This window comes from Eptesicus fuscus, chromosome 8 (genome assembly GCF_027574615.1).
Source record: "Eptesicus fuscus isolate TK198812 chromosome 8, DD_ASM_mEF_20220401, whole genome shotgun sequence".
Lineage (NCBI taxonomy): Eukaryota > Metazoa > Chordata > Mammalia > Chiroptera > Vespertilionidae > Eptesicus > Eptesicus fuscus.
This window is the reverse complement of record NC_072480.1, coordinates 96,615,304-96,632,172: the sequence shown is the minus strand read 5'-3', so window position 1 is coordinate 96,632,172 and position 16,869 is coordinate 96,615,304. Positions and strand designations below refer to the sequence as shown.

Below are 16,869 nucleotides of genomic sequence, written 5' to 3'. Positions count from 1 at the left end.
CCGCGGCCTGCACACGGCTTCCCGACAAGGGGGGCCGCACGCCCGGGGGGTGGCCAGAGGGCTCTGTCCCCGACTCCTCATCTCAGAGAGGCTGCTGTTTGTCTGCCGGGGAAATGTGTTAAAATCAACAAATGCATTGTTCGCTTAAGCACACAGCCTGGATCCCCCCCCCCCCCCTCCCGTCTCTGTGCCTTCATTTCTAGTTCTCCGAAGTCTCTTTCCCCTTTCATTCTATGGCATTTTTATGTGCATCCACATAGAGGACCCACGCATGAAGTCGGTGTGTCCATTGTCTTTGCAGACGCCTATGGCTGTGCTATTCTGTGGGGATCCATGATGAGATATGGAGTTCTCATCCCCTTCGCACTCACATAACCGACAGAGTGTCCCCTGTGCTCAGAGCACGTGGCAAAGTTCAGCAATCGCAGCAATAACCGTGCATTCTTCACAGCCGCCCTGGCAGCTGGCTGAATTCTTCCTGGGAGCGCCTCGCTGGCCCTCACACAGGTTACTGGAAAGCCAGCTGGAAGCCAGAAAGTCCCTGCTGTGGAATCACATTGACCCTCTGCAACCCTAAATGAAGTTCCCCCTCAGGCCCAGCCCAGTTTCCTCGCACCCTGGCACAGTCTGGGTTAGCTGGCATTCTTGCTCTATTTTTTTTATTTCAGAGAAGAAGGGAGAGGAAGAGAGAGACAGAAACATCAAGGATGATAGGGATTAGGGATTAAGCCCACAACCCAGGCATGTGCCCTGACGGGGAATGGAACCGTGACCTCCTGGTTCATAGGTCGACACTCAACCCCTGAGCCACGCCGGCCAGGCTCGTTCTGTTTTGTTTTCATAACAGATGCCACAAGTTAACAGTGGGAATCTGAAGCACACCGCACATCTTTTCTTCTCTGTGCTGTTTCGCCTGCCCCAAAACGGCCAAAGGAGGGCCAGGTGGCGTTGCTAAGGGATACTTCACGATTTGCCTGAGCCATTCCCTCCGCGCGACCCAGGAATGCACGTGGAACTCGCACAGCCCAGCACGTTGATAAAAACACGCCGAATGCCTCCCGGATGACAGATGACTGCAGAGCGAGGGGACGGAAGGAATGTGCTACAGACTCAGGAGGACAAATGGACTCTTTTAAAGTTGAACTTGGAAAACGTGATGGAGTTAGCTGGAATTTTGAGTTGTAAACCAAATAACCCCCTTTTTAAATCACCCATCCATGCAGCTCTCTCCGTTCTCCACTCTCTGAGAATCCACAGCAGGTCCTCGGGATAACTTCCCGAGAGCACAACCATGAAAACAACAATCTCGGCCGAGAACACAGACCTTCTGTCTGTCTCTGGCGTCCCAAGGGACTAGGGGTACCTGAACACGTACATGAGACTCCGAGGCCAGGCGCTAGTGGACCCCTGTTGGGCTCCAGCACCCTCCTCTCCCCCCACCCCCACCCCCAGCAGAGGACCAGGTACTCACCAGTCATCAGGGTGTAGTAGTTGGGATAAGAGAGCGTGGGGAAGTCTGGGGTCAGGTAGTCCGCTTTCACCCCCCGGCTCACAATCTCTTTCAAACCGGGCAGGGACTCCAGGGCCTCGTCGCTGATGTAGTCTGAGCGGAAACCATCCAGCAGGAACACCAGCAGCTTCCGGGGGGCAGAGGCTGGCTGGGCCAGGCCCAGGGCGAGGACCAGCAGGAGGGCCCGGAGCGGCACTGCCATGCTGCCAGGAGCCTGCCGAGCCGGCTGGCACGGTCGTCCCCTTGCAAAGACCGAGGATGGAGAATCTGTAGCTCTTCTCTCTTCCAGGGGCTGGACCTTGACTGCTGGCCTTCCTGAGCCAAGTTCACTTTCAGAATTTAAAGGTACAGCACCCTTTTCTTCTTTGAGTCCTATATGAGCATTTATTCCAAGAAGCAGCAGGTCATCCACAAAAATCTGCTCTGCAGCCCCCCCCCCCCCCCCCCAGAAGCCAGCTGCTTATATAGGGTAGGGCACGGATTACACAGGCCTGACAGGCGCGGGGAAGGAGGAGGCTCGGGTGGGAGCCCATTTGTTTGGGCAACAAAGTTGTTCCTCTTTCCATGATAACAGGCAGCTCTTGAATGGAATGGAACGCATTCCAAGGATGATCCCCCCTCCCAGGTCCCCGGGGCACACCACTCCCAGCCAGGTCAGAATGCCCTTTCTTTAATCCAGGCGATCATGGTTAACGGAACAGGATTAATATTTCCCATAACCACAGCTAGTCCCCAATATTCTATTTTTATTTTATTTTTTTTTTTTTTTGCCCCTAACATTTCCCCGCTGCCATTTCTATCATCTCATATCTGTGAGATTAGTTTTAGGTGAAAAGTCTCATCCTGCTGGACCGCATCTGCCTCTGCCTCGAAAGCAGCTCCCAGGGATGGCGTACACCAAATGCAGGACCCTGGACATGTTTTCCATCAACGGGGGATTGTCAGGGAGATGAAAACAGCACATTCCTTTACATTCCTCCCAGCCACGGTTAGGCCCCAAACAGCCAACGCTCCCCGGCTGCCCGGTTCTCTAGGCCGGCCTCCCCCACCTGGCTCCGCTCTTGATGTGTCCCGTGGATGGCCCTGGAGGTGGCATCCAGGGCTCTGACCTTGGGTCACTTCTGCGTGACGGGAGCCTGCCAGTCCCAGCATGGTCCCAGGAAGGCCTCCGGCAGGGCTCCGCAGGTGGGCCTGTCACCGCAGTCGGTGCGACGGCCCTGTGGTGTCTCTGGGGCTCCGAGCTGGCCAGGCATCCTAAGGCACAAGGCCTCCCTCCCGGTACAGCACCCATTTTTTCCAAAAGACATCCGTGCTCACCCTTTCCTGGAAAAATCAGGGAGCTGACTCCTTTGGAGAAGCTGGATCCCCAAACAACCCGGCATTAATGGGGACGGTGCAGCCTTATCATGTTGGGTGCATGTTCCAGGAATACGGGCCCCACAGAGAGGCGGGAGCGCAGAAGATGAGAGACGGCCACACTGACTGTGCACTTGGGCTCACCCAAGGGAGGCGCCCAGGAAAAGGGCCCTCTTTTAATTTGCCGCCATCCCACCTCTTTGCTCGACTTAAACTCTCTTACACTTGGTCGCTTTCAGTTTAGAAATGCAAACCTCTGCACTCCGTGTATAAGCTGAGCTCGGTGGGCATGTTTGTGAATTGTTCGGCAAGTCCCTGGCCATAGCTCTCGCAAACCCATTGTTTGTCTCGTGCTTTTATTTTTCAAGTTGCTGGGGTCCAAACCCACCCGTGGGAGGAGTGGTTCTCAGCAGAGCTGTAGTGCCAGAGAGGAAGTTCCCCACTGGGCCAGCAGGGGTCACTGCTGGCAGAGTGCTCGGAGGCAGCGGTGGAGGCTGGAGGGTGAGCCTTTGGGATGGGAAGGCGGAGTTGGGAAGGATGCAGGCTCCACCCCAGGACAGGCCGGGGGCGGGAGGTGGAGGCTGACCAGGGCTCAGTGAAGTACAGCCAGGCAGAGGGGGACAGCCTGAGCGCTCAGTCCAGATCCTCAGGGTGCCCGGGGTGGCAGACAGCGGAAAAGGCTTATAAAATGCGGGGGCCCACAGCCGGCGCTTCCCACATGCTGGCTAAGCTTCCCATCACAGCGTTGCTTGGGTCCTGGTGAGAGCTGCAGGGCTCAGGGCCACGTCCACGGGGACCGAAGGCCGGAGGACACCAGCCACCTGACCCCGACCAACTCTGAATGCCTCTCTCACCCCCGCCCGCTGCCCCTGCCCTCCCTCCTCCTGTCCTCCCGTCTTGGGGGTCTAGCCCTCACCCGAGACCACCGGCCACTTTCTAAATTGTGTGACAAACAAGAAAACACACCGGCCAAATTCCCATCCCCCTCTCCGCTGACTTAGACACCAGACTTCATTTTCCCAATGAAAGTAACGCCTTTCACAATTGAAAAGTAAGAAAAAGAGGGGAGCTTATTCGTAACGTGTGTTACTTGGAGAGCATGCTGTTATTTCTCTTTCCGTGCGTTGTGGGAGACTGTTGTTACTCTAAACAGAAAAAGTAAAAGGGGTGGAAGAGGGACAGAGGTGGGGGGCGGGGAGGCAGGGAGGGAAAAGGAAGGGGAAGGCGCTGAGGAGTGGTGTGCCTGTCATTGTCACACACCCTAAAGAAGGACTTCCTCCTGAAGGGAGGAAGGGAGGGAGGGAGGGAGGGAGGGAGGGAGGGAGGGAGGGAGGGAGGGAGGGAGGGAGGGAGGGAGGGAGGGAGGGAGGGTCCCGGGAGGCAGCCGACAGGCCCGAGGGGTTCTGAAGCTTCCCAGCTGTGAAGGGTGAAGATAACAGTGCGAGGGAGGCCTTGTAGTCTGCCTTGGATGACCTTGGGGCTCACTTGGGGAGAGGTGAGGGATTCTAAACCCTAAAGATGACTATAAAAGGGGGCACCCACTTTCCTCTGCTGCTAGCTGGGGGTGCAACCCAACATACAGCCCCCTGAGCGCCTGATCCAGCTGTGAGGGGGCCAGCCCTTCACGGACTCGCTCTCCTCAGAGTCCACAGGCCCCGAAGTCCCCAACGCCCCCCCCCCCACGCTGGGCCGGGTCTGGGTGGCGGCGTTGCTGATGTGCCCTGTATTGTTTGATGATGATCGTATCGTTATACGATCATGTTTAGGTCGTTTCTCTAAGGTTTTGGGTCAAAGTTATTGTCCATAAACATCTTTATCATAGATGCCAGCATACGAAGAAAGGAACGTTTGAGATGGGATTCCAGTCAGACTCCTGGCCGTGTACGTGTGACCCAGAAGAGGTGGGAAGTAAAAGCTAAGCCGCAATAAGCAAAGGCGCTCCATCAGGAAACGTGGTTCATATTAAGTGCCCCGAGCCTTGCGGCCCAAGGCCTTGTTTGTCTGTTAGGGGAGGCCCGTGGCTGGGGGCAATTATCAGCACCTACCCTGTAAAAGTGCTTCTTGCCACTTGTTTTTCAAGGATTGGCAATGCCCTGAGGTCGTTGCCCGTGGGGGTGTAACCTAGATAGTGCAGAAGAAGGAGAACTTTCCGTAGAACGTGGGACCACCTTTGCCCTGGGACACGCATGAGCGCTCGGGAATGTGCTGCGCAGATCAGATCCGTCAGCTCTGTGGCGCCTGGTCTCCACGGGAGGCACTGAGATGGGAGGAACGGGTCCTAGGAGAGAAAAGACGGGGTCCCAGGGCCTGGGAGTCTAGCATTGGACAACTGTGTGATTCTGAGAAAGCCACCTTCCCACACTCGGTTTTCACCTCTGAAAGGTGGCCAAAGGAAGGCTAAAGGTCCTTTCCAGCTGTAGAATCGATGAGATTCAGAAGTTGTGATCCAAGTCAGCCATGTTGGCCAACATCAGCCTTCTCTGGTCCTGTTAATGCATCTGTTTTGCCCACCCATGTTGGCCCTTGTTTGGCTCATGTCGACACTTTCATTTCCTAGAAATCAGCAGTCTTAGCTCCTCAAAGTGCCTGCCCCAATCCCAGACCAGGGCAAGTGTCCCATCGGCCCTCTCTCTGGTAAGGCGTAGGAACTAGAATCTTAGTACATTTTAAAGGGCTGACACACTACAGAATATGTTCTAGAGCCATGAACATATTCTTCTAAAATTAAGATGAAATAAAGACATTTTCAGAAAAATGAAAGCTAAGAGAATTAGTCACCAACACACTTGTACTATAAAAAATAGGAAAGAATGTCCTTCAGGTTTAAGGGAAATAATACAAGATAAAAAAAAAAATTAAGTCCTACAGGAAGAGAAAAAAGTTATCAGAAATGGTAAATATGTGGATAAATATAAATGACTATATATTTTTCTTTTTTAAATGTCCTTTAAAAATAACAGTTTAGCCCTAGCCAGTTTGGCTCTGTGGATAGAGCATTGGCCTGCAGACTGAAGAGTCCCAGGTTCAATTCTGGTCAAGGGAACATGGGCTTGATCCCCAGTGTGGGGCATGCAGGAGGCAGCTGATCAATGATTCTCTCTCATCATTGATGTTTCTATCTCTCCCTCTCTTTTCCTCTCTGAAATCAATAAAAAGTATATATTTCAAAAATTGCTTTTAAACAAAAAAATAACAGTTTAAAGTCAAAATAATAACACCATGCTGGGACTTATTATTTATAATTTATGAAGAATTAGAAGACAAAAACAGTAGCTTAAAATACAGGGGTAGGATGTTTAAGTGGAATTAAACTGTTGTGACATTTTCATTTACAAAGTGGGGAAAGTCAGATATAAAGAATAAAATGTAGTCCCGGGTCCGGGTGAGGCCGTGCACCCCTGGATCCGGGTGAGACCACGCGACCAGGGGTCTGGGAGAGGTCACGCGCCCCTGGGTCCGGGTGAGGCCACGTGCCCCTGGATCCGGGTGAGGCTGGGTCCGGGTGAGGCCACGCGCCCCCCGGGCCCGGGGGAGGCCTCGCGCACCTGGCTCCGGGTGAGGCCACGTGCCCCTGGGTCTGGGTCCGGGTGAGGCCACGTGCCCCTGGGTCTGGGAGAGGCCTCGCGCCCCTGGGTCCGGGTGAGGCCACGTGCCCCTGGGTCTGGGTGAGGCTGGAGCCCAGGTCCGGGTGAGGCCTCGCGCACCTGGCTCCGGGTGAGGCCACGTGCCCCTGGGTCTGGGAGAGGCCTCGCGCCCCTGGGTCCAGGTGAGGCCACGTGCCCCTGGGTCTGGGAGAGGCCTCGCGCCCCTGGGTCCAGGTGAGGTCATGTGTCCCTGGATCCGGGTGAGGCCTCGCGCACCTAGGTCCGGGTGAGGCCACGCGCCCCTGGGTCTGGGAGAGGCCACGTGCCCCCGGGTCCGGGTGAGGCCTCGCGCACCTAGGTCCGGGTGAGGCCACGTGCCCCTGGGTCTGGGAGAGGCCACGCGCCCCTGGGTCCGGGTGAGGCCACGTGTCCCTGGATCCAGGTAAGGCCTCTCGCACCTAGGTCCGGGTGAGGCCACGCACCCCTGGGTCTGGGAGAGGCCACGCACCCCTGGGTCCGGTGAGGCCATGTGTCCCTGGGTCCGGGTGAGGCTGGGTCCCGGGTCCGGGTGAGGCCACGCACCCCTGGGTCCGGGTGAGGCCATGTGTCCCTGGATCCGGGTGAGGCCACGCACCCCTGGGTCCAGGTGAGGCCATGTGTCCCTGGATCCGGGTGAGGCTGGGTCCCGGGTCCAGGTGAGGCCTCGCGCACCTGGCTCCAGTTGAGGCCATGCACCCCTGGATCTGGGAGAGGCCACACGCCCCCGGGTCCGGGTGAGGCCATGTGTCCCTGGATCCGGGTGAGGCCTCGCGCACCTAGGTCCGGGTGAGGCCACGCGCCCCTGGGTCTGGGAGAGGCCACGCACCACAGGGTCCAGGTGAGGCCATGTGTCCCCGGGTCCGAGTGAGGCTGGGTCCCGGATCCGAGTGAGGCCACGCACCCCTGGGTCTGGGAGAGGCCACGCGCCCCCGATCCAGGTGCGGCTGGGTCCCGGGTCCAAGTGAGGCCTCGCACACCTAGCTCCGGGTGAGGCCACATGCCCCTGGGTCTGGGAGAGGCCACACGACCCCGGGTCCAGGTGCGGCCATGTGTCCCTGGATCCGGGTGAGGCTGGGTCCCGGGTCCAGGTGAGGCCTCACGCTCCTAGGTCCGGGTGAGGCCACGCGCCCCTGGGTCTGGGAGAGGCCACGCGACCCCGGGTCCGGGTGGGGCCATGTGTCCCTGGATCCGGGTGAGGCTGGGTCCCGGGTCCGGGTGAGGCCGCGCGCACCTAGCTCCGGGTGAGGCCACGTGCCCCTGGGTCTGGGAGAGGACACACGCCCCCAGGTCCGGGTGAGGCCATGTGTCCCTGGATCCGGGTGAGGTCTCACGCACCTAGGTCCGGGTGAGGCCACGTGCACCTGAGTCCGGGTGAAGCCGTGCCCCTGGGTCCAGCCGAGACCAAACCAGAGGGAGTTGGACATGCATTACCACCATTTGTCCACCATCCAGAGCTGAAAAGTCAGTGCCGACATGTACACATAAGGAACTGGTGGACATTGAAATTGGGTCTCAAAAGAACTGTTGGTCCAGAAAGAAACACACTATAGACTGATTCATCTGCCTGTCAGCATAACTATTATTGCTCGTCTCACATTCAGTTCTTATAAGTATATCTCTAGTGACACATGATCTCGCTCATCTAGGGGAAATGATGAACAACATAGACTGAGGAACAAGAACAGAACCAAAAACAAGGAGGCATCGATCGGACTATCGGGCCTCAGAGGGAGGATAGAGGAGATTGGGGGGAGGGAGGAGAGATCAACCAAAGGATTTGTGTGCATGCATATGAGCCTATCCAACGGTTAAGTTCAACAGGGGGTTGGGGCATCCGTGGGGAGGGGTGTGGGATGGGAATGGGGGGATGAGGACAAATATGCGACATCTTAATCAATAAAGAAATTAAAAAAAAAAGAGAGATGCCAACTTAAAAAAAAAGAATAAAATGTAAAGTGATCAGATATTAATTTTAAGTAGATTATAATAAGGATGCATATGTTAATGCAAAGAGCAACCACTAACAATAATACAAAGAGGCATAGCTAAAAAGCAGATGGAGAATTAAACTTTATCAATATAGTAAAGGCCATACATGAAAAACCCACAGCTAACATCATACTATTAATGAAAAAAACCACTGAAACCTGTAAAGAATTTTTGTGAGTTTATTTGAGCCAAACTGTGGAAGTAGCATAACCTCAATGAATTGAGATAATGCTCTGGAGAATGGCGGGTTACATCTGTATTTATACATTGTAATCAAAGGAAAGGGACATTGGTGGGTTACATGAAATCCATTGGTGATAGACTAGAGAGGCAGGAGAAGGCAAAGCAGGGAAACCCCTGGGATTGTATAAAAAGTAAAATGATAGACACATACTTAGGTGGTGCAGGAACAATTAACATGACAATGAAGGAATTAGTGGTATCTGTCCTGGAACCCAGGCACATTAGGTTGTGCCCCAGGGGCTCCAGAAAAAGGGAAGTTACAAGTTACCCAGACATTTCAAGGGTATGTTATTATAGATGCAAAAAGACAGATAGGCTCAGTTAAGGTGAAGGTTGACTTGTCAGTGAAGATACCGGCCTAGGATATAACTACCCACCATCACTGCTTTTAGTTAAAGTTTGATTTCAGACCATCCTTTGTGGTTACTTTAGGTCTCTGAGTTTGCAAGACCATGGCCATGCAGGCCTCCCCTGAGCTGGTCAGGTTAGCATGTGGCCCCTTTCGTCCACAATACTCAATGGTGCAAGGTCAAAATCTTTCCCTCTAGTACAGGAACAAGTCAAGGATCCTCCTATTCAACACAACACTGTAATTCTTACCCAGCCCAGAGCAATAAGTCAAGGGCGGGGGGGAGGCATCCAAATCCAAAAGGAAAAGTTTAATTTCCTTTGTTTGTAGATATATGATTCTATATATAGAAAATCCTAAAGACTCAAAAAAAGTTTTTAGAAAGTTATTAGAATTAATAACAAATAAATTCAGGAAAGTTGCAGGATAAAAAATTAACATACAAAAGCCAATTGCATTTATATGTATTAGCAATCAATTATCTGAAAAAGAAATAAATAAAGCAATCTCATTTATGTTCATCAAAAATAATAAACTATTTAGGAATAATTTAACTAAAGAAGTGAAAGATCTGTAGAATGAACATTGAAAGACATTGATGGAAGAAATTGAAGAAAACACAAATACAAGGGAAGGTATTCAACCCTCATGATTAGAAGAATTAATATTGTTAAAAGGTCCATACTAGCCAAAGCCATCTATAGATCCAATGCAATCCCTATTGAAATTCCAATGACATTTTTCACAGAAATAGAACAAATCCTAAAATGCATATGGAAGTATTAAAGACTCTGAATGGCCAAAGCAATCCTGAGAAAAAAAGAACAAAGCTGGAAGCATTACAGTTCTTGATTTCAAACTTTATTTCAAAGCATAGTGATCTAAACCGTATGGTATTGTTGGAGAGTGGGAATTTTTGAGCACTACTGAGGCCGTGGACTATGCCCCAGATAGAGATGTCACTGCTGACACCAGGCCAGGCCTTGAGATATGGTCTCATGGCCCCTTCCCAGCATGTAGCCTTCTTTCATAGAACACTGTGTTAACGAAAAAAAACCATTGAAACCTGTAAAGAATTTTAGTGAGTTTATTTGAGCCAAAATGTCGACATATGCCGGGAAGCAGAACCTCAATGAATTGAGATAATGCTCCGAGGAAATGGTGGGTTACATCTGTATTTATACATTGCCATCAGAGGAGGGACATAGGTGAGCTACATGAAATTCATTGGTGACGGATTAAGGAGGTGGGATAAAGTCAAATGGTGGGAAACCCCTGGGATTGGATAAAAAGTAAAATGATGGACACATACTTAGGTGGGTACAGGAACAATTAACATGATAATGAAGGAATTTGAAGTATCTGTCCTGGCTCCCACCACATTTGGTTGTGCCCCAGGGGCTCCAGCAAAAGAAGGAAGTTACAAGTTACCCAGACATCTCACAGACATCTCACAGATATGTTATCTTAGAGGCAAAAAGGCAAATGGGCTCAGTAAAGAAGATCTAAGTTGACCTTTGTCAGGGAAGATATCGGCCTAGGACATGACTGCCCACTATAACCTGTTTGTAGTTAAATATTTAATTTTCAAACCATCCTTTGTGGTTATTTCAGGTCTCTGAGTTTGCAAGACGGCCACGCAGGCCTCCCCTGAGCTTGTCAGGTTAGCATGTGGCTCCTTTCCTTCACAACTGTCAGCTTTCTGAAGAACAGGATGACCCTGTGAATAACATGGTCGTCATTGGCATGATCCTGACGTTGCTTGGGAAAAACTGTTTTGTCTTGGGTTACTTGTTCTGCAAAAACCAGATGTGGTTAATGTGCTTAAAAGTGGTCCTACACAAAGGGTCGCTGCTGCTCTCTGGTCTCCCTGCGTGGAGAATGGCAGAGCAGTCGCTGGGTCGTCCGGCCACCCGGCTAATAAAGGCTCCCTAAATTTTAATTTGGTCTGAGCTCCAGTGGTCATTCACTCGCATCCGCTCCACAACAGTATTAGCATAAAACACACACATACACCAATGGATTGAATTAGGAGCCCAGAAATAAACCCACACACATACAGTTAACTAATATTTAACAAGAGAGCCACGTATACTCAATGGAGAAAGGATCGTCTCTTTAATTAATGGTGTTGGAAAACTGGATAACCTCATGCAGAAGACTGAAATTGAACCCCTATCTTACACCGCTCACAACAATTAACTTGAAATGGATTAAAGACTTAAATTTAGGACTCAAAACCATAAAACTCCAAGAAAAAAACACACATAGAGACAGAGCTCCTTGACATTGGCCTTGGCAATGATTTTTTTTTATATATATGACACCAAAAGCACAAACAACAAAAATAAACAAGTGAACTAAATCAAACTAAGAAGCTTCTGCACAGCAGGAGAAACAATCAACAAAATGAAAAGGCAACCTACAGAATGGGAGAAAATATTTGTAAATCATCTGTCTGATAAGAGGGTAATATCCAAAATATAGAAGGAACTCAACAATGCAATAACAAAAGAATAATATCATTTGAAAATGGGGAAAGGACTTGAATAGATATTTTTTTTCCAAAGAAGACATACAAATAGCCAACAGGTATATGAAAAGATGCTCAATGTTACTAATCATTAGGGTGAAAGGAAAAGTGGGGGTGGAGGGGCTTGCAACCTACTTCAGTATCTGGTGAAAACTGTAGTCTTACTTCCCCACTCTGACTGACTTGGGCGGAGCTGCTGAGCCTAACCCAGGACCCCGCCCCAGCTGACTTGGGCAGAGCTGTGGGGACCCTCAGGGGCTGCCACCGCAGGAGACATATAGGTCAGGGCCTCCCCATGAGTTCCGTTCAGGCTTTGGATCCGGAATTCCCCTGGACTAGCAGATCTGCGAAATAAAGGTTAACCTTTCCTCCCTCAGAGTGCTGGCTGATGGTTCTCCCGTGCATTCTGCCACAACAGAGATACTATAATAGAAGCAACGATGCTAAGTACAAAAGCATGCCAGACAGAGCGTCTGCCACCCAGAACTACAGAAGAGATGGCTGAATGGTAGATTTACAGCTAAGAGGGAAGAGGAAACCAGCGAAATCGGAGGGGATGAGGTGCGGAGGCGCGTGGGTCGGGCTGGTGGCAGGGGAAGGGGACTTTTGTTCCAAACCTAGGGGAGATTAGCTCCCCATCACCCTGAAATCCAGCTTCTGGGGACGCGCGGGAGACCCAGACGCCTGCGGGGAGAGGCGGGACTCTTGTGGAGGTGCGCCCAGCAATCAGTGTTTGCTGCGCTGGAGTGCGGAATGAGGGGGCTTAGAAACGTGGAAGGCAGAAGGAGCAGACTCACAGCCATTGCGGTTCGCCGCGCCATGGCCTGTTGGCACCCTGATACCCCGCCCCGCCCTGAGACCCCGCCCCGCCCTAAGACCCCGCCCTGCCCTGGGACCCGCCCTACACATTTTGAAGACCCGCCCTGCAAGTCTTGCAGGCGCACCTGCGCTCCAAGCAACGGCTTATGCATGTGGGTGGCCTGCCCTCTGGCAGCTTAACCAGATGAACTGCTGTTCTAGTCGGACTGCTCCAGGGCCACTCAGACAGGAGGAGGAAACTACAGTTTTTGCAGTAATCCCTGCTGAGTGCCTAAGGCAGTAGCTGATCTACACCCCATTGGAGACCCAGAAACGAGGGCATCTAGTGGTCTGTGGGAGATGACACCAGATTTCAACCACGCGCATAAGGGACACATTCAACAGGCAGATTCAGTGAGCGCCAAAGCCTTGCTGCGCCAAGACCCGGCCCATAAACGTGTCTCCTGCACAGCAACTCTTCCTTTATAGACAAAGAGGGCCCTCCCAGTGACACCAACAACAATCAAGACTTAACTATACAAAGGAGGACCAAGATGGAGGCATAGGGCGGAAGCCTGATTGTTGCCTACCACAACAACTTTGAGACTGCGACAGGAGAGCAGAGCAGACACCATCCAGGACCACCAGAGGGCTGGCTGAGTGGATGCTCTACAACTAGAATAAAAGAGGGGTATGCGGGATGATGCTGATGCCGGTGACCCAAAGACCACACTTTAAGAACTACGGCTCAGGCGACACAATGGCGGCCTGGAACGTGCTCGGCGCAGTTCCCCCGGCGGTCTCCGGCTGAGGGGACAGCTCCACTGGCTGCCGAGCACGGACAGACGAGCCCCTATGAGACATGGGGTGGGAGACTCCGCGCTTGCTGACCGCCGAATCCTTCGGGAGTCTCGGTGCCCCGGAGGCGGCCGGATGCGCATGCTCGGCGACCGGCCACCGCTGCGGACCCGGGGGCTGGTGCAGCGACGCCGGGCCGGCCCGCCGCCGTGCACCGGGCACACCGGAGCTTCACCGGGCCGCCGCCCAGCGAGTTCTGCGGCGGCCGTTCTGGAGCTCTGGGAGGATGGCTGAGGGAGTTGCTGAGGGGGGGTTGACCGGCGGGGGTTGGGATCGGGAGGACGGGGCCCCGCTGGGACCCGGGTGTGGGCGGGGTTGCGCGCCTCTGGGCTCGGGTGTGGTCGCACGCCTCTGGGTCTAGGTGAGGCCTCACGTCCCTGGGTCTGGGTGAGGCCGCGTGCCCCTGGGTCCGGATGAGGCCGGATTCCAGGTCCGGGTGAGGCCATGTGCCCCTGGACCCGGATGACGCTGGGTCCCATGCCCGGGTGAGGCCACGCGCCCCTGGGTCTAGGGGAGGCCGCGCGCCCCTGGGTCCGTGTGAGGCCATGTGTCCCTAGAGGCAGTTGAGGCCTCGCGCGCCTAGTCCCGGGTGAGGCCGCGTGCCCCTGGGTCTGGGAGAGGCCACGCGCCCCTGGGTCCGGGTGAGGCCATGTGTCCCTGGATCCGGGTGAGGCCTCGCGCGCCTAGGTCCCGGTGAGGCCACGTGCCCCTGGGTCTGGGAGAGGCCACGCGCCCCCGCGTCCGGGTGAGGCCATGTGTCCCTGGATCCGGGTGAGGCCTCGCGCACCTAGGTCCGGGTGAGGCCACATGCCCCTGGGTCTGGGAGAGGCCACGCGCCGCCAGGGCCGGGTGAGGCCATATGTCCCTGGATCCGGGTGAGGCCTCGCACACCTAAGTCCGGGTGAGGCCACGTGCCCCTGGGTCTGGGAGAGGCCGCGCGCCCCTGGGTCTGGGTGAGGCCGTGTGTCCCTGGATCCGGGTGAGGCCTCGCGCACCTAGGCCCGGTTGAGGCCACGTGCCCCTGGGTCTGGGAGAGGCCACGCGCCCCCGGGTCCGGGTGAGGCCATGTGTCCCTGGATCCGGGTGAGGCCTCGCGCGCCTAGGTCCGGGTGAGGCCACGTGCCCCTGGGTTTGGGAGAGGCCATGCGCCCCTGGGTCCGGGTGAGGCCATGTGTCCCTGGATCCAGGTGAGGCCACGCGCCCCTGGGTCCGGGTGAGGCTGGGTCCCTGGGACCGGGTGAGGCCATGTGCCCCTGGGACCGGGTGAGGCCATGTGCCCCTGGGTCCGGGTGAGGTCTTGCGCCCCTGGGTATGGGTGAAGTCGGATCCTGGGTCCGGGTGAGGCCGTGTGCCCCTGGATCCATCCGGGTGAGGCTGGGTCCCGAACCCGGGTGAGGCCACGTGCCCCTTGGGTATGAGTCAGGTGAAGCCGTGCCCCTGGGTCCGGCCGAGACCAAACCAGAGGGAGTCGGACCTCCGTTGCCACCATTTGTCCACCATCCAGAGCTGAGGGGTCAGTGCTGACATGTACACATAAGGAACTGGTGGACATTGAAATTGGGTCTCAAAAGAACTGTTGGTCCAGAAAGAAACTCACTACAGACTGATTAATTTGCCTGTCAGCATAACTATTATTGCTCGTCTCACATTCAGTTCTTATAAGTATATATCTAGTGACATATGATCTCGCTCATCTAGGGGAAATGATGAACAACATAGACTGATGAACAAGAACAGAACCAGAAACAAGGAGGCATCGATCAGACTGTCGGGCCTCAGAGGGAGGATAGGGGAGGGTGAGGGGAGGGGGAGAGTTCAACCAAAGGACTTGTGTGCATGCATATGAGCCTATCCAACGGTTAAGTTCAACAGGGGGTTGGGGCATGCGTGGGGAGGGGGTGGGATGGGAATGGGGGGATGAGAACAAATATGTGACACCTTAATCAATAAAGAAATTTTAAAAAAATAAAAAATAAATAAATAAATAAAACCAGGTGAAGCCGGAAAAAAAAAAAAAAAAAAGACAAAAGCATGCCATATAAAAATGGAAAAGAAAATGCCAATAGAATCCTTATATATAATTTTTAAAAATAGCTCTGCTCACCACACAGGCCTAGAAGCAATGACATCTTAGTAGAAATGGGCTCGCTGTGGGAGAGACAACCAAGAGGCTTGTCCCCACTCAAGCTCATTGTTTCCGATGGTCACAAGGTAAGTGCCTTTGGGAGCTGGAGAGATAAATGAGCTGAGCTCTGCACTAGCCAGTGTGGCTCAGTGGATAGAGCACCAGCCTGCAGACCAAAGGGTCCCGGGTTCGATTCCAGTCAAGGGCACATACCTGGTGCCTCCCTGGCCAGGCCCTGGTCAGGGCCTGTGTAGGAGGCAACCAATCGGTGTGTTTCTCTCACATCGATGCTTCCCTCTGTCTTTCCCTCTCTCTTCCACCCTCCCTAAAAATCAATGGAAAAATATCCTTGGGTGATGATTAACAACAACAATAAAAAAGAGCTGAGCTCTAAGGGCAATAATTAGAAGACCACAGTCTGCAAGTAAAATAATTACATGTCAGTCAAGATGTCTGACTGTCGTTACTTGGTCATGAAATTGACAGAATAAAATAGAGCAACATCTTTTTATGTTTTTAAGAGAATTAAATTTCCAGAGAAACCACAACCCTGGTCTGCAAGACCCTGTGATGGTGCAAACCCATAAGTCATACCCCAGGCCCCCGCCCCGACCCCCCCGCACAGCCTGGTGAAGGGCAGGCGTCGCACCTGCTTCCCAGGGGGCCAAAGGGGAAACCGGACAAGAGGAAGAATCGGGCCAGGGAGGGCAAGGGCCACGAGGGCCCTGCCAGAGGGTAGCTGGGGATGCCGGGTGGGTGCCCACGGAACTCGCCGCACGCACACCACCATGGGGAGGGGACGCCGTGCCTGGACAGTGGCTGCAGGAGCTCCCCTCCTGCCTTTCCCTGATCGGGAGTTTGTGACGCGGAGATCTTGTTTCCACTCCTCCGTGGGGTCGTGGAGGGAGGCGGGATGGTGGGATGGGCAACTCTTCTTCCCTGGTGTAGCTTGTTGGACCCCAGAGACCCCACTGGACCTGCTTAAAGGACTCTCCACTGCCCAGAGTTCCTGGGCAACGAACCGGATGGGGCTCTGCCTTGTTTCCCTCGGGACAGGCGCACGCATTCTCCACGAAGAGGCTGTGCATGAGGGAGCTAGTGCAGGAAGGCTGACTGTGGCCGGAGCTACTGAACTGTCCCCTGTTATCTCCTCTCCTTCTGAGGTTTAGCTGGCGTAGAGCCTCCTAACTAGAGACCCTATTTCCCAGTCTCCCATGCAGGCAAGAGAGGCCATGTGACTAGATTTGGGATGTGAGTGGATGCAGAAAGCCACCCATTGTCTTCACTATCGGAGAAGTGTGGACAGGGATCCCGGAAGGCTGGTGACCCTTGAGCTCTGGCAAAGGTCAGGGCTGTACACCCACTGTTTAGTCCAGACAATGGCAGCTGAAGCAACTTCCCGACCAGACAGTCATGTAAATCCTTACTGATAAGATAGTCTGCCTGTTCCTGGAAATTGCCTGCCTAAGGGCTATAGGTGGATCC

At 53.7% G+C, this 16,869-nt stretch overlaps 1 protein-coding gene across 1 annotated transcript in view; it reads right to left on the bottom strand.

Moving 5' to 3' along the window:
* The window catches only part of ENPP6 (ectonucleotide pyrophosphatase/phosphodiesterase 6), a 72,177-nt gene extending 70,456 nt beyond the window's left edge, over window positions 1-1,721 (bottom strand). The window contains exon 1 of the mRNA XM_008151926.3: window positions 1,472-1,721. Within this exon, the coding sequence (XP_008150148.2) occupies window positions 1,472-1,712 (241 nt within the window). The 5' untranslated portion in view covers window positions 1,713-1,721. The remainder of the gene's footprint in view (window positions 1-1,471) is intronic.
* Window positions 1,722-16,869: the final 15,148 nt, after the last annotated feature.